The 27,619-nt window shown below is 39.0% G+C and overlaps 1 protein-coding gene across 19 annotated transcripts in view; it reads right to left on the reverse strand.

Annotated features, from left to right (window-relative positions):
- Nucleotides 1-27,619, reverse strand: part of SYNE1 (spectrin repeat containing nuclear envelope protein 1) — a 519,329-nt gene that overhangs the window by 268,697 nt on the left and 223,013 nt on the right. For all 19 annotated transcript variants that reach the window (XM_055114235.2, XM_055114240.2, XM_034963099.3 and 16 more), the window contains 12 exons: nucleotides 25,317-25,945; nucleotides 22,271-22,450; nucleotides 18,503-18,653; nucleotides 18,012-18,170; nucleotides 15,964-16,146; nucleotides 13,166-13,267; nucleotides 10,083-10,286; nucleotides 8,558-8,765; nucleotides 7,559-7,671; nucleotides 5,716-5,921; nucleotides 4,458-4,613; nucleotides 217-508 (listed from right to left, as the gene is read on the reverse strand). In XM_055114235.2, the coding sequence (XP_054970210.2) occupies nucleotides 217-508; nucleotides 4,458-4,613; nucleotides 5,716-5,921; nucleotides 7,559-7,671; nucleotides 8,558-8,765; nucleotides 10,083-10,286; nucleotides 13,166-13,267; nucleotides 15,964-16,146; nucleotides 18,012-18,170; nucleotides 18,503-18,653; nucleotides 22,271-22,450; nucleotides 25,317-25,945 (2,583 nt within the window). The remainder of the gene's footprint in view (nucleotides 1-216; nucleotides 509-4,457; nucleotides 4,614-5,715; nucleotides 5,922-7,558; nucleotides 7,672-8,557; nucleotides 8,766-10,082; nucleotides 10,287-13,165; nucleotides 13,268-15,963; nucleotides 16,147-18,011; nucleotides 18,171-18,502; nucleotides 18,654-22,270; nucleotides 22,451-25,316; nucleotides 25,946-27,619) is intronic.

The raw sequence follows: 27,619 nt of genomic DNA on the forward strand, positions 1-27,619 counted from the left end.
AATTTAAAATTATTTAAAGCTATTAAAATAACATTTTTCCCCTTACAAAGGGGAAAAATGATGCCTCTGTATCCTTTTTTTGCCCAATTTCTCCATTTTGCCCACACAATCCTCATTTAGAGGCTTACAGAACAATTAGGACACAACACAAGCACTTGTGAATCTAATCAAATTAGCATTCAGCAGTTGTCAGTGTCTGGCTGGTGTCGCATGTACCTGTATTTGTGACAGCCGTTTCTCCAGGGTGTCTTTGCTCCCAAGAGTGCTCTCTGCACAGGCCAGTCTGTCCTGAATGGCCTTCACCCAGGACCACATGCTTTGCAGTGCTTCCTCCAGGGCTTCGTGCTCCTGAAGGGCCACCTGGCAGCTCCGGAGTTTCTCTTTGGTCATTCTAAGTAGGTTCTGGTGGCTTGTGAGAAGCTGGGAACACAGGCGGCCCTCCTGCCCAGCACCGTGGCCTTCTTCACTCAGAAGCTGCCCTCTCTGGGAAAGCTTATCAAGAGACTCTCTGAAAAAAAGGAAAAAAAAAGAAAAAAGAAAAAAAATTAATTCTGACATTCTGGAGTGCAGGGGAGTGACAAATGATTGTTGATATTGGAGCAGTAACCAGACATAGGCTCATAGCTGACATGCCTTTTAAATAAAGGTGCTGGGAACTGACCTGGTTATTTCATTCTCTTATGATCTCTCCTAATGTTGTCAGTACCTATCGGGGGATAACATTCAGTCTGTGCTGTGCCTGCATCCAAATAGCAGTGGTGGAGCCTACTGTATTACTTACTGTATTTCCAGAAATTTAATTCAGAAAATGGTCCCAGCTGCCTCTTCAGGCTTCTCCGTAGCATCTCTGCATTCCTATTTAATGGTCAGATGAGGAAAAGCTCCCTGAAATTCTCAAAACCCCTGCTGTCTTGTATCTACATGGAAATTCCTCCTTTATGAAAACCCTTCTGCTCAGCACTGTTGCATTCCTAGTTGCCTGTTCAAAGCTTGGCGCAGGCATCACATCCCCAGGAGCATCCACACCAATTCAGGGTGGGTGGGGATTGTGGGACCTCTTTGTGCCCTCTGCTCCTTGTCTTGCTCTATCGCCATGTATGCCGACTATCTCAATCCAAAAGCCTTTCACTTTCTAAAAGCTAGGGCCATTATATTCATCTTATGTTCCCAAGACCCAACACAATATTGTGCAGAGACTAAGTGGAAAAAAAAATGTTCTTTCGAAAAGCTGTTGTAGGAGCACTGATGAGCTTTCTTGTTATATCTTGGGTATTGAGCTCATCTTAGTTTGGAGCCATGTTAATTAGATCAAGGGGAAAATGTAAGCACTATGTGGCTTGGTTGGTTTTATTCCCATTTTATAGAGTTCTGAATTCTTATCTGCACATTTACCAGGAAAAAGCCCAGGATATCAGAGGGTAGCATGGGATGTCTTAACATAAACTGTTGTGACTACTAGAAAAAGAACACAAAGCAAATCTCTCGTGGAAACTGAATGTTTCAAATTTTTTTGGAGTGGCTGTTATGCAAATATATCCTATGGGCCACCCTGAGATCTGCTAAGAGTTATACAACAAGACACCTACTCTGTAACAAACTTGCACATCCTGCACATGTACCCTGGAACTTATAAAATAAAATAAAAACACCTACTCTAAAAGACATTTATTATACTTGTTATCTGTTTGGTGAGACAAGAAGGTGGCTTAAGCAATGATTTGAGTTAAATAATAATTCAAGAAAAGAGATTTCCCTTCTTACTATGAGATAAATTGCTTAATGCATGATAAAAATTCAATGAGTCTTGGGCTGAGGTACTTTTATACAGGGCATTTCCTTAAAATATTTCAAGTAGTGAAATATTATGGTGAAAAGAAATCTAGAAGACTAGAAGGAGCAAGCAGCAAGCCAGTGAGAGAAGTCAGGTGGCCCCGTGGAGAACCTGAATGAGCAGAACAGTGTGTTAGGATTGTCTGCAGAAGTGGCCAGGATGGAGAGAAAGAACCCAGAAACAAGCACACTAAGATCTCTTAGCATCTGGTCCTGGAATATCAGACTGAAACTGCAAGAAGGATTGCATGCCTATCAATGCAAAAAAGTCGCAATTATTAGAAAAACAATGAGGAACATAAAAGACCTTGAATTTGCTGTTGAAGTATATTTGGGCCACTTTCTCTAACGCAGTTTTGGTGTAATGATGGCAGGAGAAGCAGATACAGAGGAAGGTAATGAGCAGCCTGTAGAGAAGAAATAAAAGCTGAGACTATGGAAAACCATTTAAAACATCTGGAAGAAGGGAAGTAGGTCTGGGTGTGTTATATTGTATCTAGACACGAGTCAACATTTAAAAAGCAAAATTTAAGTGCAATGTAGTTTTCAGAAAGTTATATGGTTGCAATGATGCTATTATTCTGTTAATTCAGCAAACATTTTCTATTTTCTGGCACTATACTAGATAATGAACAGAAATGATATAGATCTTAAGTCACTGATCTTGAGAAACTCATAGCTGGAAATTGGGGTTCATAGAGTAAATGAAGAGCTTACACTATAGTAAGGGCTCATAGAGATGTTCCAATGTATTTCAGGGACAATTTATAGCAGTCATCAAACTAGCATACCAACAAGTAGTTATCAGCATGGGTTCTTTTGTGCATTTGTTTGTATGTTTGTTTTTCAAGACAAGGAATACTGGGCATGTTTGACTAAAAAGAGGACTCAGTGGAAACAGAAAATGACTATGATCTGAATTCTGGAATTTCTTTTTTATTTTTATTTTACTTTAAGTTCTGGGATACATGTGCAGAATGTGCAGGTTTGTTACATAGGTATACAAGTGCCATGGTGGTTTGCTGCACCCATCAACCTGTCATCTACATTAGGTATTTCTCTTAATGCTATCCTTCCCCTAACCCCCCATCCCCTGACAGGTCCCGTTGTGTGATGTTCCCCTCCCTGTGTCCATGTGTTCTCATTGTTTAACTCCCACTTATGAGTGAGAACATGCGGTGTTTGGTTTTCTGTTCCTGTATTAGTTTGCTGAGAATGATGGTTTCCAGCTTCATCCATGTCCCTGCAAAGGACATGAAACTCATCCTTTTTATGGCTGCATAGTATTCCATGGTGTATTTGTGCCACATTTTCTTTATCCAGTCTATCATTGATGGGCATTTGGGTTGGTTCCAAGTCTTTGCTATTGTGAACAGTGCTGCAGTAAACATACATGTGCATGTGTCCTTATAGTAGAATGATTTCTAATATGATTGTTTCTGACTTATTTGATAAAGTAGAGTGGGTGCTATCCTCTTCTGCTTCTTATGTAGATGCACTGGCTCTTTAAGAGGACAGGTAATGAGCCCAAGGAGCCAAAGCCAAGCTGCACTTCCCTGTGGAAAGTGTCCTATCTTCCAAAGGAGAGCAAGCAACTGAAAATGCCAGGGGTGGAGCACAAATTTGGGAGCAAAGCCCTCAATGTGGTAGGGTCAAAAGCACAGATCAGGGAACTTTGCCTGGGAAAGGAGCCAGAAATGTTTTCTCAGTGGGAAGCAATGAAGAAATAAATACTGTAGTTGGGAACAGGGACCACAAAGAAAGTCAGACTTGACCATACCTTTTACTTTATTAAGATTACAAGGATGGGTGGGTGGGAAATGGAACTGGAAGCTGAAATGTGTGAATAACATATGGAAATTGACATATACAGTACTCTTTTTTTTTCTTTTTCCTTTTTTTTTTTTTTTTGAGATGGAGTCTCACTCTGTCACCCAGGCTGGAGTGCAGTGGCATGATCTCGGCTCACTGCAATCTTTGCCTCCCGGATTCAAGCAATTCTCTTGCCTCAGCCTCCCGGCTAGCTGGAATTACAGGCGCCCTCCACCACGCCCAGCTAATTTTTGTATTTTTAGTAGAGACAGGGTTTCACCATGTTGGCCAGGCTGGTCTCGAACTTCTGACCTCAGGTGATCTGCCTGCCTCGGCCTCCCAAAGTGCTGGGATTATAGGCGTGAGCCACCGCACCTGGCAAGCACTCTTTTTTTTTTTTTTTTAATCTTTACAGTCACTGTGATTCTGTGGTTTTCTTTCCTTCATATCAGCTTCACATTATGTTAATTGATCCTCAAAATAACCTCAGAGAGGAAAGTACAGTATTATTAACACAATGTTTAAAGGCTAAAATCAAGAGCGACAGGAGATAAGTGACCTGCCCGATTTCTTGAACAAACAGGAGGTGGATCTGGAATGCAGATGAGCTTCTTACTTCCATCCTGCACTCTCACCAGAATACTGCACTGCTGCAAAGAGTGCAGCATAGTCCTCTGTATTCCAGACATTCAAGGACAGCACAAACCACTACCCACAAACCAACTAACCAACCAATCAAAACCAAACCAAACAACCAACCAACTAGTCTAAAACATGGTAAGAGGTAAAGGACCTGTTCCATTTCTGGACCATACCTTGCAGCCAGCAGTTCTCCCAAAAACATTTCAACTTTATGAACTTCATTTTTCTTCTCAGGAATGTGCTGTTTACTCTCTCCCAAGTTTTCCGTATTGAACCTTTCTTCCATTTCATGGATCCATAAGTTCAGTTTTCTGTGCTGATCTTCAAAGCTAAGGGAAAGAAAATGCCTTAGAGAAATTCTTACATGCTTGTTATGATAAATTACTTTTAATAGCTGAGGTCACAATGTCTTTTAAATGGCAATTAAGACCTCATGAATGTTCAAGTGACAAAAACAAAACAAAACTTAACAACTAACCCACCCAAATTATCACTTACTTTAATAACAAAGTGAAAATCATGACAATTTCTTTTGAGATCCAAGCAGGAAAAGAATCATCTCACCTAGCTGAACTGATTTCATAGCTGGTAATTGCCAACAAGATCACATTCCCACGTCAATGAGCACTTAATTTTGTGTCTTACTATGAAGACCCCTGAATTGGGGCCAATGGATATGAATTGATTTCATAGCTGGTAATTGCCAACAAGATTACATTCCCATGTCAATGTGCACTTTAATTTTGTGACTTACTACAAAGACCCTTGAGTTGGGGCCAGTGAATAAGTAGGGCAGTGGAGTCCCTGGGAAGAGAAGGGAAAGTGGCCTCTGTGTCTTTGTTTCTTAAGGGATTTTCAAATATATCTCAAGAGCTCTAAGTTTTGGAAACAACGTAAGCTCTCCAAGAAAGCTGGGCAAGAGTCAGGCAAATTATTCTGCCATCAGAAAGACAATTTGATTCTACTGACATCTTTTCTCACCCTAGTCATAGGTGGCTCTTTCTCCCCTTCTAATCGTATATTCACCATATATTACTTATTGGAATCTAGATCCACAGAATTCAATCATTGTTTTCTGCTATGACTCTATCCCAAATGAAGTGGATACAAGGAAAAACCTTGTATAATCTAAAAATTGAGGTGTCAGAGCTTTATATATTGGTGAACCAAATAAAAATTATATGCATTTATATAATTTTCAGTTACTAGTAAATATAGTTTGTTTTCTCTATATTAAAAAAAGCCAAGTCATAACTTCAGAGTCCGAAAAATTGATTATTGCCCTAGTATCAACCTGTATTTATGATCAAAGCTTATTATAATTTAAACTCACAGTGTCAAACGTTATTTATTTATTCACATGACTCTTCTCTAAGCCTTTAAAAACACACTTGGTGTATGATGAAATCTATGTTTGTTAAACTAACCTACCTTCCAAGTTCTGAGGCACAGTCTTGAAGAGCCTGCTTATCTTTAAGGCATTGTTTCAGAAATGCTTGAAACTCTTCATTGGCCTTTGTGATTTGTTCCTGAATGCTACTGACAATTTGTTTAGACAAATGTGCATACAAAGTTTGTCCTTCTTGAGTCACTGCATCAAGTTTGCTCTGCCCATCACTGACTGAGTCCAAAATGTTCTGTTTCAGGAAATAAAGGTAATAGGTCCATGGGACTATGCATCACAATTGTGAGCTGAAGTAGTAAAGCAGGAGAAGAAAAACAGAGTCCAAAGGAAAATGGCTTAACAAGGCTGGAGTAAAAATGTTGCATACAATTGGGCACAACCAAGGCTCCTCACTGAGAATGGTGTCAGCCAGCCACTGGAACCACTGAGGACAAAGTGTAAACAAGGCTGAGCTGGAACCGAGGACATTCTCACCAAGGTCTTGTTCTCAGTCTCTCCCCATTCTCACTGTCCCAACATGGTCCGGGTCCACCATCTCTCAGGGTTCATGTGAGATCCTCTACCTGGTTAGCTGCCTCCAGCCCCTCCCCTGATCCACCCTGCATGCAAAATCCTCAGGCCCTTTCTTTTCCTGGTCTGCATCTCTTTCTTGGAAAATCTATGCTTGGACAGGGCTTTGACAAAGCAAAAGAATTCCAGAGTCCAGGGCTAGCCCTGCCTCTCCCCAGAGCTCTAGAGTGGTATGTCACCTGTTACTCAGGCATTTCCTTGTGGCGTTTGCTACACCTCAAGCTTTAAAGGAGACAATTCTACATCTGAATTCTCCACACCTCCTGCAAAACCAGCTTCCTTTACTATAATGATCTTTCTATCGTTAACTTCTAATCTAATGAATTTTCAACATCATTTTTATCCCCCATTAGGCCACAAAATCCTCATGGTTCTCATTAGCTTTTAAAAATGATTTATTTTGGCTGGACATGGTGGCTTATGTTTGTAACTAGCACTTTGAGAGGCCGAGGCGGGTGGATCACCTGAGGTCAGGAGTTTGAGACCAGCCTGGCCTACATGGTGAAACCTTGTCTCTACTAAAAATACAAAAATTAGCTGGGCATGGTGGCACACACCTGTAATCCCAACTACTTGGGAGGCTGAGGCAGGAGAATCACTTGAACCCAGGAGGTGGAGGTCGCAGTAAGCTGAAATCATGCCACTGCACTCCAGCCTGGGTGACAGAGCAAGACTCCATCTCAAAAAAAAAAAAAAGAAAAAGGTTTCTTTTTATAATACTTAACATAGTGCTTTACTCGGATTAGCTGCTTGACAAGCTTGGCCAAAACCTAACTTAAGCCTATTCTTCTGTAAATCATTTCTTAACTCTACTTCACCATGGCATTCTCCTTCCTAAGCTCATACATTTTCAGTCAGTAAAACCTATAAAACCTGTAATATCTATTATTTTAGTTTGAATATCTCCTATCTCTAACTACAGACCATAAATTACTAAAAAACACAAACCATGTCTTCTTCTTTTTAAAACTCCTCCACAATAGTCATATAATACAGATACAATTATTATACTCTTATTGTTATAAAAATTAAAACTAGGTTTAGTTTAGAATGAATTTCAAAGAATTGTCAATAGGCTAAAAAAAGAGAGGAAAGGGATCTGGAAATTCTGTAGCCCCAACTTGTTTCTCAACATACTTATCATGTTATCTATTTCCTTCTGACTCAATCAGCCTAATTCTGTTAGGGACGAGGAAAAGATTGGCTCAGATAAGATTTGGGAAATGAGATAACTTAGGTCTGCCTGCAGGCACTTGAGTACATTTTGGGGAAGAAGAAAAAGGATGTCAGCTTCTATACCTGAAGATCATGGAGCTTTGCTTCTAGAACTTTGCGGTCACCGGTGCGATCTGATGATTGTTTTGCTGCTGCCTTTGCTCCCAAAAACCATTCTTGGAATTCCTGCATAGACTCTTTTGAAAGAAAAAATAAATAAATAAAAATAAAAAATCAGAAGCAAATCCAAAACATTGAATGGGCTCCCAGGATTACCACAATGAATTATTTCTGGCCTTTAGCTCATCTCCTCTTGCCTTACAAAATATTCCACAAAGAAAATAATAATATATAAAGTAATACAGTATGATCTACAGCCATGAATGTTCATGGTAGAATTGAGAAGTTATCTCAGAGAAAAGACTAAAAAGAAATGTATGTTCCTGGAATGTCTAATATCCTGTTGTGTTTTCTCTTTGGGTCAAGAAAAATAATTAATTGCCTGAATATGTAAAAAGTGCAAGGAGAGAAATGCTCCAGGGACATTAAAGCCATTTTGATGGCACAGGGAGGAACCACCTCCTCTTTTGGGGAGTGATGGTGGATCCATGTCAGGCACAGCTGTGTGGAAAGCAGAGGCAGGGCCACAGGATGGGCAATTTCCTGGACCCTATGGCTGCCCCTGTTTCATGGCTTCTACCAACATCTAAGTTTATTGTGTCACTTCATCATAGCATAAAAAATTTCAGCAGTTGTTTGGACAGTGGCTGCTGGCCACTTGAGCAGTGGAAGTAATTTTCCACACACATGAGCTATATATAGAAAATGCAGATGAAATTCAGAATCATCAAGATGGTGAACTCTTGCTTTCTTGGGAAAAAGAGGAAAAAGAAAGAAAAAATTCTGCATAGGGTGAGAGCCTCCAGCACAGCACTTCTATTGCTCAAATCGCAAAGCACAAACAAATTTGAAATGACACCCTGGAAAGTTTCCTCAAACTTTTGCTGGCAGTTTCTAGGCAGCATTTGGTTTGGATTCTTTCTCGGAAACAAACTACTCATGCTAAGGCCCCTCAGAACTCACCACTGAAGTGTTTTTCCAGAGATTCCTGCAGGCTGGCCTGGGTTTTGGAGCACAACTGGCTCACGGCTTCATGTTTCTTTATCAGACCAGTCATTGCACGGCCCAGGCTCTCCAACTCAGCTGAGTGGTACTTGCGGCACAAGCTATTGAGATTTTCTTGGGTGGAGCTGATGTTGCTTTGTTGACTTTGAAGTTCTTTTTGTATATCCTATAGAATAAAAGTATATTATGAAGGATATTCATAACTTGAGAGAAATACTCCATTTACTTCACTATGGTACTGTTTTACAACCTGAAATTGACATTGTTGAATCCACTCCATGGTGTATACATTTTGATGCAAGTTTTTGAGTACTTGTACTAGATCTGAACTGATTCTTTCAGAATTTTGCCCAGTTCTCCTTGCGAACAAACAGCTGTTGGGAAGTAGTTAGGAGGTGAGGTATAATTTAGCATTTCAAGCAAACTGAATAGGTCCTTATAGATTCCAGTCCATGATCTTGGGTTTAGTCAATTGATTAGAGACCATCGCAGTTCACATTCTTTAATGAGACACTTGAACTTTGTTTCAGAGTCACGTGCTCACCAAAAGCACCAGTAGTTAATTTAAAAAAAAAAAAAAAGGAAAAAAGACCTCAGTTTCTAGTACAGTAAGGAAATATGCTAAAAGAGAACAAATTGCATTTGTTGAAAAGTCAACTCAATGCTTGTCCTTTACAGATAGCTAATTAGGAATGTTATCTATTAATATGGATAGAAAACATGAAAATGGGCCAGGTGTGGTGGCTCACACCTATAATTCCAACACTTTGGGAGGCTGAGGCCAGTGGATCATTTGAGGTCAGGAGTTCGAGACCAGCCTGGCCAACATGATGAAACCCCATCTCTACTAAAAATACAAAACTTAGCTGGGCATGGTGGTGGGTGCCTGTAGTCCCAACTACTGGGGAGAGTGTGGTAGAAGAATCACTTGAACCTGGGAGGGGAGGTTGCAGTGAGCCCAGATTGTGCCACTGCACTCCAGCCTGGGTGACAGAGCGAGACTCCATCTCAAAAAATAAAAATAAAAAAATAGAAAACATGGAAATAGAATGTTTTCTCAACTTCTTCTTTTTCAAAAAATATACATTCTCTGGATGAAGAAGTCACAGTGACCAATAAATATAATTAAGTGATGAAAAACTATTGGATACTCAAGTTTGAAAATTTGTGGAAGTCAAATAGTTCTTCCACAGGCTCCACCCTTTTATAAAAAAGGAAAAAACTTTGAACAAGCATAGACTCCGAGCAGGCGCTACAGCAACACATGCTTTCTATTTTCAAGGTATTCATTTTTGATTTCTGAACACCTGCACCCAGTTCTTCACGTGTTGCTTACTTTGCTGTGTTCAATGTCATAAATAAGTTGGTCTGGTGTTCATATGGGTAACTGAGAGCAGAGGTTATATTTTTTATTATAGTCACCACAAAACAGAACTACGATCACCATTCGAATGGAAGCACTTAATGATAGTTTATTACCTACCTTGACTTTTTTCAATGCTTCACAAGTCTCAGTTTGGGCACAGTTCATCAACGATTCTTCCACTTTTGTGAACCATGTTGTTATGTCATTAATAAACTTCTCCACTTGTGTACTTTGAGCCGTGAAATCCTTCAGGGTTCCTTTTGCTACTTCAGTTATTTCTTTGGCATGCTCCAGTTTCTGCCTTAAGTCTGCTTCTATAAACTAAATATCAAGCAAGATTTCATCAATATCTCTGAAGACCAGAAGAATACTCATTCAGTAGAAATTCTCTTCATGTGAAGCTTAATTGTCAAAGCCACACAAGTCTCATCATGGAAGCCAGCTCCAATGTTAATATGCCTTTCCAAGAAGGAAAATCAGTGGACACAGTTGCCAAACACATGAAGTGATGGGCAAATAGAAAGAGGAAGGATTGTGTTACCACTGGGTGGGAGAGTGGCAGCTCTAACTGAGGTTCCAGGGAAGATGTGAGAGGGTATTCTGAGAGTACAGCTAGACCTACCCAGAATTCCCAGGTGGTGACCAAAAATCTGCTCTTGATTCTCCCTGGAAATACCCATTGTCTGTTCAGATGTAACACTATCTGGGGCAAACATCACTGTAGGATTTTATCACAAAACAATTTTATTTTTGTCCCCACTGTTGCTTTAAAATATTGAGTGGGGCTAGTTATTCTCTTTTCCCTGGATGGTATAGCTGAGGAGGGTCGACTTCTATGGCCCCCTAGTTAGTCAAAGGACATATAGTCACTATACGTTGAAAAACAATCTCAATTCCACAATTCAAACATCCTGGCCTATTTGGTAATGAAAACTTTGAACTTAACTTAAATTGAAGGCTTCTATTCTTACCCCCACCTCAGATCTGGGAGCAGGAGACCAACAGTGTGGAAGGGAGTAAATATCTTTCTTTCTCTTCCTTCATTTTATTCCTATTCTGCCACCCTGTGTAAGGCTTCTTTCTCCCATAGGCTTGGACTGGCAGGAGGCAGGTGAGGCGTTCTGACTCACTGGATGGGCATCTGTGCCCTCTAGGCCAGGCAAGGTTTAGCATTCATTCCTCCTCCCATAGGCCTTGGTCTTGTGTTTTTATGACTTTTTCATGCTTGGACTTCCCAGTGAAGTTCCCTAGACACGACAGTGCGCTGTTCTTTGGCTCTTTACTTTCTCATTCCTCAGCCTGGAGGCCTTTCTTTAACTTCTCATTGCTAAGGTCTGTTTATCCTCCAGATAGCCTTCTTAGGCTACCTATAATATCCTCATATGGTGGTCTCTTCCTTTCTTTTCCTCTCCTGGTTCATATTTGGGCCAGAGTGACCTCTGGCATTTACCTCCAACTAACTTTGAGGTGCAGGACCCCACAAGCCATCATTTATCCTTTGGCAAATATAGCAGCAGTTAGCCAGCCTGTCTGTCACTTTTAGGATTCTTGGGGGGATAGAGATCAGACTCCCATGCCTGCCAAATGCAGGGGACAAATATCCTGTTCTCCAGGTGGCACTGCCGGAACCCTTCTGCCTTGAGGTAAGGTAAGCCACCCCCTCACCTCTTCCTTGAGTATACATAGGGGTGCATGTATGTGCACACGTGTGTGTGTGTGTGAGAGAGAGAAAGACAGAGAGAGAGAGAAAGACAGAGAGAGAGAGAAACACAGAGAGAGAGAGAAAGGAAGAAAGAGAAGACTAGAGTACACCAATAACTCTCTGAAGATCCTGCTCAACTCTGCAAAAGTCCAACTGTTAACCATTGATATCCCCAACACAGGCGGCATGCATAAGGACTCTTTATCTTTTTTGTATATGGATAGCACCTCCTTTGTGTCTTCTTACTTCACACGAAACTTCTAGCATTCCTGTGCATGTATATCATCCCTAATGGTACTGCTGAACAAGCAGTCTCAGGTCAGAGCAAAAGCATAACTGATCAACTAGATTGATTGCTTGGCCCAAAGCAGCAAATCAAAGAGAAAGCACAAGAAGAAGAAAGGAAATGTAGAGAAAATCAACAGAAGCAGCAACACATATGGAAGCTAAAGGGATGCAGCAGAATCCTGAGCCTGGAGCCAGTGGGGCTGCCAGCCAAAAGAGACCCACCATGCTGGATGCTTCCAGGGCTTGGGCACTGAAGTAGCCCAGGTGTTCTGACCAGTGCTGATCTACCCTGGCCTGCTTCATGGTTCCCGTGGATTTGTGCCATCTGAAGGGCCGTGAAGGGAGGTTTATAGTGGTGATCCCTCTAAACCCAGTTATTCAGTAACAGCATTAGGAAAATATCAATAAGAACATCAACTTTCATAAGAAGGGTTTGTAGGCTGGGCGCAGTGGCTCACACCTGTAATCCCAGCACTTTGGGAGGCCGAGGCAGGCAGACTGCATGAGCTCAGGAGTATAAGACCAGCCTTGGCAACATGGCAAAACCTCCTGTCTACAAAAAATTTAAAAAATTAGCCTGCCATGGTGGCACGTGCCTGTAGTCTCAGCTACCAGGGAGGCTGAGGTGGGAGGATTGCTTGAGCTTGGGAGGCAGAGGTTGCAGTAAGCCGAGATTGCACCACTGCACTCCACCCTGGGTGACAGAGTGAGACCCTGTCTCAATAAACCAACAAACAACCAACATCAAAAACACCAAAAAAAGAGGGGGTTCTGTTCCTGTCTAGACATGAAATGGTCCATGAGGCAACTTGGCTGAAATGCTTCCGAAATTCAGTAGGCAAAAAAAGAACTACCCTTATTATAATATTTGAGTTGGAAATATGCTATTAATACTGGCCAAAGGAATGTGAAAATATATTAATATTTTGACTCCCATGTCTGATACAATCCACATTTCCTTGGAATTATGGTGATGATGATAACATCGAGGACATATAAAGGAGATATACATATATATGATATATATATATGAGATACATATATAGATGTATATGAGATATATATATCAGATATAGATATATATGAGATATAGATATATGAGATATATATATATATATACACACACACACACAGAAAGACAGAGAAAGTCTAGTATATGGTAGTAATTACAAAATGGATGGAAGTCTAGTAGTTATTACAAAATGCTTACCTGAAGGTCTGGCGGTGTTTCTAGATTTTTAGTTAATTCTTTCAGATCATTAACTTTGGAATGCAGTTCTTCCAATCTCAATGCTTTGTTTTTAACTTCAGACTGCCAAAAGGGAAGAAACATAACTAATCAAAAACACTGACGTGCTATATTTGGCATTTAATAATTTCAAGAAGAGCTAACTTTGTCGAAATACCCTAACTTTAAGCCAGTGTTAAAAAAAATCTGTTTCATTTTTCTGAGGGCTGTTATGATGTACAAACGTGGAAAATGTTACAATTAATGTTCACTGGGAATGTGAAGGAGTGTGCAGAACTTTGTTTTTCTCCACTCCTTTGTATTAGGAAAAAAAACCTCCTGGAAAAAAATTAAGCACTGACCCAAAGTCTTGAGTCAGTGGGGATTTTCAATAGGCTAACTGTCATTTATTCATTAACTTTAATATTACTGGTTACTATGGCAGCACGAAACTCTTGAAGAAGCATTTCAAAGCAAGTACACATCAGGAGTGCCTAGTTATTATAGACTATGTGTAATATGAATGAATCGTTTCAAATAAAAATTTAAAGGATATTAAAGCAGAAACAGATTCATTACGATATTGATACATAATATTTTGCCTTTTTTTGCACCAACAGTAACATAAAGAAGAGGAAAGAAGATCAAAGAATTATGAAACAAATGAGATGCTTGTAAACTTCATTAGTTATTTGAAACCACAAAGGGGCATTTAATAAACTATTCCTCTCAAAAATGGTATTTTGGTGCTTTGTGGACACTAGCTAACCTCCTGATGCCTTCAATTCAGAAAGGAATTTCCTTACTGGAAGACGTGATGAGCTGTCAGGCCCTCTGGCTTTCTCCAGAAGCTGGCCGGGCAACTGAGGAATCTCCCTACTTATCTACACTCACTATACTGCTGCGGGAATGGCCTGTGGGCACTGGGCTGAATCTGATTCACTGATTTTATTAGCTAGTGTGTCACACGGACAGTGGGTAACATAAAGAACCCATCTCTGTGAGTAACTGAACCTGGTCATATCTAATGTGGCTCGGAAGCATATTGAATCATTGGATTTCTGAGGTCAATAGTAGTTGATTACTTTAACAACTCCCTCTCAACCTCCCACAAAGAGCCCTGATTTGTAGCATTTACCACCATGGTAAGCTACAACATGACGTCACAGCACATGGAGTTGAAGACATACACAGCAGTACATTGTTCTAAATTATTTCAACCATGATACAATAGATGTCAATAACTCAAAGGCCTACGTAACAGTAGTGATATGTAGAAGAATAATGGAAAGTGATATGTTTTTAGTTGTCATTACCTTTGTATTCAATGGAACTTATTTTGTAAATTTATTTACAATTTAAGTTTTAATAATGGTTGTTTTTAACAGTGGCTCCCAAAATTCCTGAACATTTAACAATTGACTTTTGCAAGCTGGTATAAGCTGGATCCAGCACAGGTCACTCTGGAGCTGTAATGTTAGTTTAGCACCAGAGATAACAGCTGAGGACACTGCGGTATCCATCACCCCTGCCTGTACTTTTAGTCTGGATCATTTTTTCTCCTTCTGATTGCCCTCAGAGATTGGAATTAGATAATAAAACATTTAGAATGTTCTTTGGATCAGAGATAAATAAGTTAGGTAATACAATTCATTCACGTATATTTTTCTGGACCAAAGTCACTATCTCCTTACTCTATTTCTCTTTACCCTACTCCACTTTTATCACAGCCCAATTACTACTTGATATTTTATATATAATATATATTGTAATATAAATAATGCAAATCCCACGAGGGTAGGACTTTCTGTTTTTCCATTATATTTTCAATGTCTAAAACAGTGCCTGACATATCTTAGGTGCTCATTAAAAATTTGAAGAATGATTAACAAATGATTGCAAGAAATAGGAATTAAAAGGTTTAAAGTGAATTGGTGACTAGAACTTTAAAAGGTCAGGGACTCTTTGTGGAAGCCTGTGACCCTCCAATCTCCAATTTTCTTCCATTTTTGAAAAGAAAGTGGAAGAACCCACTACCTGGCATAATAAGAGCACATGGTAAGGACTCAGTGAGCAGTTTGGGATTTTTTTGAATAAGGAAAAATAGGTACTAAACATTACTAAATTACAAACACTTCCAATTTGGTTTTGAAGTAGAACAATGCCATATCCCCCGAAGAATGGGAACAATTAACTTTTACTTTTCTACTAATGATTTAAAGAGCCCTAAATAAGCATAGATAAAAATGCAAAAAAAAAAAACCCTTTTATTCATAACCTGTTCAAATTAAATAGCAAAAGACAGTTAAGAGTTCTCTAATGCTCTTCTATGTCTCTAAAAAGAAGAATAAGGTCTGGAACAGTGGCTCACACCTGTAATCACAACACTTCAGGAGACTGAGGTGGGCAGATCACCTGAGGTCAAGAGTTCAAGACCAGCCTGACCAACATGGTGAAATCCCATCTCTACCAAAAATGTAAAAATTAGCCAGGCCTGGTGGTGCATGCCTGTAATCCCAGCTACTTGGGAGGCTGAGGCAGGAGAATCGCTTGAACCCAGGAGGTGGAGGTTGCAGTGAGCCAAGATCTGGAGCACCACTGTACTCCAGTCTGGGTGACAGAGCAAAACTTTGCCTAAAATAATAATAATATAATAATAAAATAAAATAAAAAATAAAAGTTAAAAGAAGAATAAACTTTTAAGAAAGACTTTTTTTTTTTTTTCATATTCTGGTCAACAATATGCCACCAGCTCCCATATGTCAACACAGTCAATTTACCTCAAATTCTTTAAGCAGTTCTTCAGCTCTGAGGCGGTTATCCAGGTTGCTGATGTTTTCTGCCATCTGTGGAACGCAGTTGTTTGACCATCCCTCAATCTCGTCTCTACTTGACAGTACATCATCCCAAATGGACAGGCTTACTCTCAGCCTATCCATGTTCTCTTCAAGTTTCTCTGATACCTAGGAGAGAAACAGAAGCCGTGGCATTCATAGTCAGAGGCGTAAGATGATCATCCCCCAACCAAAGTACCAATGCTCCTTTTATCAGAAAAGTATATTCTGACTGACAAACAGTTCCACAAAAATTATTGTAATCTAATAAGTGCACCCACCTCATGTAAATGCTAACCAATACATAGATTGTTTCTGTCATTGGGAGAGTTGTTTGAATTTCTGAGACGTTGCATTTTCATTTGTAAATTGGGATACTAACAACAACAGGTCCATTGGAATCTACTATAACTCACTATAAGGTTGAATTCTACAGGACAAAGGTCCATCAAGAACAGTGTTGTATTTATTTTTGAAAGTATTAACAATAAGCATTTTTATTTGTAATGCTGAGGTATAACTAGCAATAATTAGATTCAAACATATTTATAACATAATGCATATGAAAGCAATCAATTTTGCACATTAAAATAAAATAGTATTGCTTATCACTCTTCCTATAATGATATGCACTAAAATCCCAAAAGCTATAAATAAAACAAAAATAGCATGCTAAAAAAAATAAAAGAATGTTTTTTTTTTTTTTTTTTTGAGACGGAATCTCACTCTGTTTCCCAGGCTGGAGTGCAGTGGTGTGATCTCAGCTCACTGCAACCTCCGCCTCCCAGGTTCCAGCAATTCTCCCACCTCAGCCTCCACAGTAGCTAGCATTACAGGCGCTTGACACCACGCCCGGCTAATTTTTTGTATTCTTAGTAGAGATGGGGTTTCACCATGTTAGCCAGGATGGTCTCGAACTCCTGACCTGAAGTGATCTGCCCACCTCGGTCTCCCAAAGTGCTGGGATTACAGGTGTGAGCCACCACGCCCAGCCAAAGAATGTTCTTTTAAAAGTGGAAGCATGTAGGGTTTTCTGCAGTCCCCAAATTATTTTATTATATTACACAAATATCAAAGTCTAACTGGTAAATTTAGCTTAAGTAGGGGAACCACTGTACTGAAACTAGATTTTGATAGGAGGAGGGCAACAGAATCACCGAATTTTTTAGCTGGAAAGTAATGTAAAATATTTATGGATTGATATATAGAGTTCCAGAAAAATCAAGTGACTTGTTCTGTGGTCACTTAGCTAGTAAGTGACAGAACAAGAACTAAAACTCAAAGATGTAAATTACAAGTGCAATGTTTTCCAATGCAAAATTATAGCCTTATTACTTAAAATTATTACATGTTATGGTTTAATATTCTATAGAATGTTTATAAATTCTTCTTTTTTATCTATAATTTCATAGTTTGGGAAAGAAAAACATTCAGAGTTATAACTTGTTATGACTGAGTCTATCAAGTGAAATTCCCAAAAGTCTGAGAATAAGTTTTTACAAAGCAGATACATATTTTATTATTTCTAAACTTTATGTGAGCACGGTTTTTCCTCAGACTCTCATTTTGCATTTAGTACTAAATGTTAAAAGTAAAATTCAGCTGGGTGCGGTGGCTCACAAATGTAATCCCAGCACTTTGGGAGGCCAAGGCAGGCAGATCTCCTGAGGTCAGGAGTTCGAGACCAGCCTGACCAACATGGAGAAACCCCGTCTCTACTAAAAACACAAAATTAGCTGGTCATGGTGGCGCATGCCTGTAATCCCAGCTACTCTCAGGGGCTGAGGCAGGAGAATCGCTTGAACCCAGAAGGCAGAGGTTGCGGTGAGCTGAGATTGCGCCATTGCACTCCAGCCTGGGCAACAAGAGTGAAACTCCGTCTCCAAAAAAAAAAAAAAGTGAAACTCACGTCCTTGAATAACGCTTTGCCCAAAAATTTGATTGGGGAATGTGAATATTTAAATAGTTCGCAGAATCCCAGGTGATTATCTTACATCCAGCCATTTGTCCACGGTGCTCTCCATGTCTGTTTTCACCAAGCTGAAATCACTACTGTGAATTTTTTTCAGCTCAGATAACAAGTGTTTTCCTTTGCTGGTAAAGTTATCCAAGTCTTTCTGTTTGTAATTCATTTTGTTCTTGGCAGTTTCATGCTGTGGATAAATGATTTCTTAATTAATAAAATAGTCAGTGATAAGTCATGAGTTTAAAACCATTTGTCTCTAAGAAATTTAATTCATAATTGACCTTATGCAGAAATTAGTGATAGTGGTATTAATTAACTATATGAATATATATAACACCATTTTCTTGAATTGCTAGAAACCTAGAATGTCAGCATTCCTAGGGGAAAAAAAGTTGAGCTCATTAGCATGAATTACCCACATCTAAGTATACTGATAAGAATAGTGCAGATAACTGCTTTATGAGTAAAAACCAGATCTACTAAAGCAGAATACCAACATAAACACATTTTGAATTTTACCTTGGAAAAAGCCCATTTAAGATCCTCCTGATCTTTTATGGTAGTTCTGGTTACAATCACACTGCTGGCATTTTCTAAGACTTTAGATACAGCTGATTTCAGGTTCTGATATTCTCTCATTAAGTCAATAAGTCCACAGCACTGACCCTGACTGTAATGATTAAAGAAAATACATTATTTGGTGTCATGTATCAGGAAAAGGGAGAGTTTCCTACAATTGGACTTGATGTTTCACTACGTAAAGGTATTAATACTCATAGACGGATTCCTACATACTGTCCTCAAACTAGTGCTGCTGGTTAATCCTACTTACTCCAATGTCTAAAATATTCTCCGTGAATGAGGTATGCACGCAACCACTGAAACAAAATCTATGAACTCAATGACAAAGAAGCAATATATGTTCTTGCCAACTCAAACTTACATAGATGAGTCATTCAAATATATATTTTTTAATTGTCTTTTTCCATGTTGTTTTAATTATTTCATAATGGCATATGTTGTGGGAAAGAAAACAACAATAAAACAAAACATAGCCCAAAACTAACAAATAAAAAGATTACTCAGTAATTAAAGTATATATCAGATTTTCTCTTCCGTCTCAATGTAATAAATTCTCATTGGATATGACTACCCTGAAGACTGTCAAAAGGAGAAGATAGCTGTTGTTTATAAAAATAAGGTAGTCTGCAATCATATCAGCCTGAATACACTTTCTCTCATTTGATCTTGTGAAGGTAAGCAGGGTCCAGCCTGGTTAGTACTTGGATGGGAGACCCTCTGGGAATATTGGAAGCTGTAGGCTTTTTTTTTTTTTAAACAAACAAACAAACACACACACACACAAACAAAAAACGGCTGGGCGCCATGGATCATGCCTGTAATCCTAGCACTTTGCGAGTGCTCAAGGCAGGCTGATCACTTGAGGCCAGGAGTTCGAGACCAGCCTGGCCAATAGGGCAAAACATCGTCTCTACTAAAAATGCAAAAATCAGCCTGGCTTGGTGGCGCATGCCTGTAATCCTACTTAGGAGGCTAAGGCATGAGAAAGGCTTGAACTCGGGTGGTAGAGGTTGCAGTGAGCCAAGATCACACCACTGTGCTCCAGCCTGGGCGATAGAGGGAGACTATCTCATAAAAGAAACAACAACAGAAGAATAAAATGCCTTTGAGCAAGCAAGTTTACATCTAGAGATTTTCCAAAGAAATAAAATTATGTGCACTAAGATTTAGGTAAAGTGATATTCTTCATACCATTATTTGTAATAGGAGAAAATATAGAAATAACCAAAATGTTAAAAACAGGTCAATAATTAAATAAATCCGGATATATTCTTATGATAGGACACTGTGCAACCTCTAAGAAATCACAATGTAGGATAATGTTTAATAATATGGAATAAAGTTTGCACAACATGATTCAATTTAAAATGCCTACAGAAATAGTCTACATTATATAACGTGCTCCAAATTTTGTTTAATAGGTCTTTGTACATGATGTAAAATATATGTTGAGGGTCATTTTTTAAAATGCATATGAATGTCCAATTGTTCTAGTACCATTTATTGAAAATATTATTCTTTCTCCACCGAACTTTCTTTATATCTTTGTCAAAACAATTGACTGTATATGTCTGGGTCTATTTCTGGACTGTGTTCCACTTGTTTATATGTTTATCCTTCAGCCTGTACCACACTGAAACTTGCTAGTATAAGTCCTCCAATCCTTTTTCATTTGTTATTTATTTATTTACTTACTTATTTATTTTAGGTACCAGAGCTGCCAGCAAAGTCCTCCAATTCTTTTTGAAAACTGTACTGGCTATTCTAGTAGGTCTTGTGCTTTTATGTATACATTTTAAAATCATCTTGTCAATTTCTACAAAAATTCTGTGGGTGTTTTGATTGGGATTGTATAAAAAGACCTCAATAACAAAAAAAAATCACCCAAATCGGCCAACTTGAATATTTAAAAAGACATACAGATTGCAAATAACTTAACAAAATATGCTCAACGTCAGTCATCAGGGATATACAAATTAAAAACAAAATGTGCCAATTCTGAGCACAGTGCCTATGAGTTAGTTAGTCCTGCTCCACAAGGAGCAGTTAAAGTCACACACACACACCCACACACACACACATACACACACACATACAGAGATGGCTCTACACATCTAGTAGAATGTCAAGCAAGCAAATAAACAAAAACGTCACAATACCAAGTGTTAGAAATTATGTGGAGCAACTGGAAATCTTACACAAGACTGGTGTGAGTGCAAAATGGTGCAACTACTTTGAAAAATAGTTTGGCAGGTTCTTATAAAGTTAAACATATATTTTGCTATACAATCCAGAGTCTCACTTTTAGATTATTTACCCAAATGAAATAAAAACTTATGTACATGCAAAAACTTGAATGTGAATGTTTATAAATACTTTATTTATAATCGTCCAAACTGGAAAGAACCCAATTGTCCATCAACTAGTAAATGAATAAACTGTAGTACACCCATTCAGTGGAATATTCAGCTATAAAAAATGAATGAACTGGCTGGGTGCGGTGGCTCACACCTGTAATCCTAGCACTTTGGGAGGCCGAGGCAGGTGGATCATGAGGTCAGGAGATCGAGACCATCCTGGCTAACACGGTGAAACCCCATCTCTACTAAAAATACAAAAAAATTAGCTGGGTGTGGTGGCGGGCACCTGTTATCCCAGCTACTCGGGAGGCTGAGGCAGGAGAATGGCGTGAACCTGGGAGGTGGAGCTTGCAGTGAGCAGAGATAGCGCCACCACACTCCAGCCTGGGCGACAGAGCGAGACTCCATCTCAAAAAAAAAAAAAAAAAATGAATCAGCTATCGACACACACAATGACATATGTTGTGCTAAATAAAAGAAGCCAGGTCACATTCTATGTGATTTTGTTTATAAATGATTCTAAGAAAAGACAAAACTATAGATGTGGAAAACTGCTTCCTGGTTGCAAGGGGGCTAAGGGCAAGGGGAAAAGATAAGGCCATTTTTTAGGTGGTAGAACTTTCATTGTGAAATTTAATAGTTACACAACTGTATAAGTTTGTCAAAACTGATACCATTGCGTATGAAAAAAAGTAAATTTTAGTGTGTTTAAATTATACCGCGATTACAAACAAGTACAACAAAACAAAAAAAGTAGAAAATTAAAAGTTAAGGCTGTCATGGTAGTACTTCATAACTGTTGACAACTCCTGCTTTAAGCATTCAATTTCACATGTAATTTTTTTTTTTTTTTTTTTTTTTTGAGAAGGAGTCTTGCTCTGTCTTCCAGCCTGGAATGCTGTGGCGCAATCTTGGCTCACTGCAACCTACACCTCCAGGGTTCAAGTGATTCTCCTGCCTCGGCCTCCCAAGTAGCTGGCATTACAGGCACCCTCTACCACACTCGGCAAATTTTTGTAGTTTTAGTAGAGATGGGATTTCACTATTTTGGCCAGGATGGTCTTGAACTCCTGACCTCAGGTGATTCGCCCGCCTTGGCCTCCCAAAGTGCTGGGATTACAGGCATGAGCCTCCGTGCCTGGCCTATAATTGTTATCTCAAAGCAACATTCTCAATAAAGTTCTGTAGAAATAAGTAAATTTTCAATGTTATGAAAGTGACACAGAATACCTAAAATGGTAAAAGATATTTAACTACTGATCACATCAACACAAAACAGGCAATGTCCCAATGTCACAAAATAAGTGGGAAGCTAAAAACAAGAACTGAGTGGGTTTTGACTTACTTTTCATGAATTAGTCTTTTGGTATCATCCCAGGTGACCTCTAAGCGGTTTATCTCCCTGTCAACTTCAGGTGCAAAAGCTACATCTTTCTGGGCAATTTGCTTGGCTTTGTCTTTCAACCAACATAGTTCATGCTCGTGAGAATTCAATTCATCTTCTAGCTGATTAAACACTCTTAACCTGTGAATTAAAATGTTATTTTCCTATTAATTTACTAAAAGTAGTAAATGAATATTTCTTCTCCGTAAGTATATGATGAGTCCATAAAGCACCCATTTAGACAGCTAGAAAAACTTTTAACACAGAAATTAAATTAATGTTTATCAATGGAAAAAGGTACTTTTAAAGTTAATTTTGCAAAATAACTCAGACTGTACCTCAGAAAACATTGAAAGTCATTCTTACTACTCACCATCAACCTTCTATTAAGTTTGTATTTTCTTTCTACTTTGCTTTGATGGTAGAAGATTTTCAAAACTAAGGCTGATCTCATAGGCTAACTAGGTAAATACTTATTGTAAAATCTTTGATAAGAAATGTTTCTGGGCCATGAGGTTCAATCCATGTAAATAATAGTGTTTAAGGATTACAGTTGTTTCATTCAATATCAAATTAGCTTTACTGAGCTCTGCAGAATATATATATATATATATATATATATATATATATATATATATTTAAACTTAAATTACCTACTTTGTTGAAAAGATTACCATAAGGAAATGATCATTTTTGTCCCTAATCTATTAGTATCTCAGCATTTATAAAAAGTGGCCATATCACCAGCCACAGTGGCTCATGCCCATAATCTCAGCATTTTGGGAGGCCAAGGTGGGAGAACTGCTTGAGACCAAGAATTCAAGACCAACCTGGGCAACAGAGCAAGACCCTATTTCTACAAAAAATTAAAAAAAAAATTTGGCTGGCTGTGGTGGTACATGTGTATAGTCTCAACTATGTGAGAGGCTGAGGCTGGAGGATCATGTGAGCCCAAAAGTTTGAGGCCGCAGTGAGCCATGATTGCAACACTGCACTCTAGCCTGGGTGACAGAGCACAACCCTGTCTCAAAGAAAAAAAAAAGTGGCCACAAAGAGGCAGCCATTTACTCTTCATTCTTACAGTTTGGTATAGCACTGTAGAGTTCACACAATGAGTCTACATGCTTTATCCCATTTAATTCCTAAAAGATGGTGGCTGGGGGCAGGTGTTCTTATTATCCCCACCTTACAAGAAGAGAGAAGGTTTTCCCAAGGTGGCACAGTGAAGCATTAGTATGGCTGGAATTTAAATAAGTCCATTAATTCAATATAACATTTTCTGCACCCGATGTGTGACTTTGGTGAGTGCAGTGTTGTGGGTACTGATGTGGCTCCTGAGCTCAACCTGGGTTTTCTACTCTGGCAATTTGAGGATCTCCTGTCTGCTTGGTCTAAGAAGGCCATGACACCCTGCAGCACCAATGATACTGCTGGCATCCAGGGTGAGTGACACTAGGCACCTTGTTCTCTCTTTATTCTGAAGGCTATTTTTTCTTCCCAAGTATCATTCCCTTTTGTAAATTGATTCTTAAACTAATCAGATAATTTATTGCCTATAAAGGGTATAACCTCAGGAGCCCAGTCCCAATATTGACTCCACTATCATCTGACTAAATCCTCGACATAATGTTTGATTCTGGTTAAAAGGAAACAACCAGCAATGGTCTTTCAGGAACAACATAATCTTTACCAATTATGAATACCTTGGCATGAATGCATTTCAGCTGTTTCTTTGCCCACTGAAAAAAATGGAAGAGAAAGTGGCCCTGAAAACAGGAGTCAGAAAGTTCTATTAAGAAGAAAAAAAATTGAAAAGAAGGCTACAGTTTTAAGAAAACAGTTACTTTTCAAATTTACTAAGGGAACTTATCTTTGACCCGTTTGCTTCTCAAATGAACTCACCTGACAAAAGCTCAGCTTTGCTTACTTAAACCCACTCCTCTGCCTCTCCATACCTCTAAGCAAACAGTTAAAAGCAGTTGTAGAGAATGACTCTGCCAAGCTGATCGCTTTCACTTTAAATGAACACAGAGCTCAAATGACAGTTCATCACCTTCCTAAGCTCCCCTCTACAAGAGAACTGTTTCACACCATTTTCTTTCCTCCAATATCTGCCCTCTCCTCTGAACTAATGAGCTTGCACCAGTCTCTACCGAGAGGCTCTCAGCCACCAAGGAGGAATTCCCTCATACTTTTTACCACCAAAACTACCAGGATCACTCCCTTTCTCTTCTGCCTTCATTCTCGTTATAGAAGATGAGTCCCTTCTCCCATCAGTAAAAAATTGTTTAAAAATAGATAATAAGATCTACATATTCTTTGCTCATAAACTGACTTTAGGGAAATCCAAAGAAATTTTAGTACTTCTCAAGTGTCAAATTAGTCGTTAATCTTATCTTCAAAGTGGTAAAAAAAAAAAAAAAAAAAAAAAAAAAAGAAGAGGAAGAAGAAATTGCTAAATATGGTACTATCAACCAAAAAGTATCTGAGACAGGTCTCAATCAATTTAGAAGTTGATTTTGCCAAGATTAAGGTCATGCCCAGAAGAAATAAATATGAAATCACAGTAACAGTCTGCGGTTTATACCTTTCTCCAAAGATGATTTTGAGGGCTTCAACACTTAAAGGGGAAAAATGGGCTGGAGGGGAAAGAGACAGGTTAAGGTTAATCCATGTGTTGCAAGAGAAAAGAAGCAGGCAGGGAATAGTCAATTACGAATTCATCTCGTGCTCAGTAAATCAGCACTTTACCTAAGATAAGGTGAACATAGAGTAGCTACCTATGGAATTATTTAATCTTTTCTCTGTATCTATCTGTTTAGGAACAAAAGGAAAGGCAGCTGCTTGCATGACTCAACTCAGCTTAATTTCTTTCTTTTGGCAGAGTGAGTTGGGGTCCTGAGTTTTTATTTTCCTTGGACAGTACTAGTAAAGTTTTGCATAAAAGTTAATTCCAGAACAAATACAAAAGAAAAGAGACAAGTGGCCATGACAGTTTCCTATTTACCTCTGCTGAAGAGCTTGGCGGGTAGGTTCTTTCAATCGCTCTTTGTCAGTCCTTTCTTCAATGTCCTCAATGCTTTTCAGAAGCTCCTCTTTCTGGTCTTGGAATGCTTTTTTCAACACTGCCAGGGCATCTGCCTCACTCTGCTTGGTTCCCAGAAGGTTCTGGATCCTCTCTACCTCTCCACAGAGCTGATCAGCCGTGGCTCTGCAGGAAGTCCTTTGCTCAGAGCTCCCGATTTTCAGATGGTATTGGGCTTTGGAAAGAATGCCATCCAGACTGACGGCAGCAGATTCTAATGCTTTAGCATCTTGAAGAGCATCATTGAGGTCCTTTTCTATCAAATCAGACTCGTTCTTATTCATACTGTTGGTTGCTTCCACTGTTTGCCTCAGCTGGCGGAGAATGCCGGACAGAGAGGCATGGCTCTGGAGGAATTCTGCCAAATGGGACAGGGCAAGCTGCCGCCTCTCCACAACCTGGCTGGCCTCCTCAAACAGCTGGAAGCAGTCCTCAGCCTTTCCCTGCAGGAGGTGGAGGTCCTCAGCACGGCCCAGAGAACCCAACTTTGCTAAGTGACCCTGCAGACTCTGCAATTCGCCCTTTTTGCTCTCTACTTCTGCTGCGTGGTCCTGGAAGGGAAGAGAGAGTTATTGATACACTACAGTCTATGGCAGAGGTATTTTACAGGATTTGTGATGTGAAGAACTATTTTAGGTGCCATGGATAGTATAGTACTTAAAGGTCATCTACAGTGAATCTTAGAAAATTCACAAAATTTTCTGTTTTGCTGATCCACGTTTCTCACATAAAACACAACTCTGGGCCAGGCGCGGTGGCTCACGCCTGTAATCCCAGCACTTTGGGAGGCCGAGGCGGGCGGATCACGAGGTCAGGAGATCGAAACCATCCTGGCTAACACGGTGAAACCCCGTCTCTACTAAAAGTACAAAAAAATTATCCAGGCGTGGTGGCGGGCGCCTGTAGTCCCAGCTACTCGGGAGGCTGAGGCAGGAGAATGGCATGAACCCGGGAGGCGGAGCTTGCAGTGAGCCAAGATAGTGCCACTGCACTCCAGCCTGGGAAACAGTGTAAGACTCCGTCTCAAACAAACAAACAAACAAACAAAAAAACACAACTCTGTTTTGGAACTATGTAATTAATTCTGTGAAAAAAATTTCTTTGTGGATAGAAATTGTTAGTTAAAAGAAATAAAAACATTGGAAGATTCTTAAAGATGCTTACATATATTTTACATTTTAATTTTAACATTTTAAAGATGAATATATGTATACATTTATATACAAATATTTGTATTTAGATATCTCATATTTTTAATATTTCAACTTTAAAAATTTTTAATTTTAGAAGATGCATGTATGTGAAAAAATTTTAAATTTAAAAATTTAACAGATGTATATGTGTATACATATAAATCTTTAAAAATCTAAATGTTTAATTTTTTTAACTAACAATTTCTATCCACAAAATCCATGAAGAAATCTTTTTCCATTAAATTAGTTCCAAATCCGAGTTGTATTTTATGCAAGACTTCTGTATAGGAAATTTGACTAGCTCACAATAAATCATGTTTAAAATCTAGCAGAAAATTGGCAACATTCTCAGTGGTTTCCATTAAATAGAAATTATCACCTATCTTAATCTTGACAACAATGACTTTAAGATTCCCCTGTTTGACTACTAAACTTCAGATAGGTTCCTCTTGACTGCAGATCCTGACCTTTTTTTTTTTCTTAGAGCATTTACTTTAGAAAACTTGTAATTGTAAATTTATTCTCTGCCCCTTTGAGATGTAACTCTTCTTAAAGCTCTGGCCAGTTTTTTCTACCTCTGTAATATTTTTCTGAAGGACCTGGGAGCCATCTCTTTGAAATGTAATCATCAGGGAAGATAGCTGCTCTCTCTCAGTCTGTTTGGATGGTAGAGCCTAAATTCACTGAGCACCTTCCCCCAAGATGTAAAACTATCTCCTGTCCTGAAGGTAGGAGAAAGTTGCTTTTCCCTGCCACAGAACCAATTAGTGAAACCAGCAAGGAGTGAACACTCAATAAATATGAAATATTCTATTGTTAAATGTTGCTATATGCGTACTATGTAGCTTATCTCCATTATTTCAATGCTTTATGATCAATATCAGAATTTTTGAATGTTTTCTGGTGCCAGGATAGATATAATGTGTTGGGGACTCAGAAAATGATACCCCAAAATATGTCACTTTGGACTTTAAACTGAGAGAACCTGAGGAGCAGCAAATTCAGAGAAGAGCTTTTCCTGATGCTCCCTTA

Source organism: Pan paniscus, chromosome 5, assembly GCF_029289425.2.
Source record: "Pan paniscus chromosome 5, NHGRI_mPanPan1-v2.0_pri, whole genome shotgun sequence".
In the NCBI taxonomy this organism is placed as follows: Eukaryota; Metazoa; Chordata; class Mammalia; order Primates; family Hominidae; genus Pan; species Pan paniscus.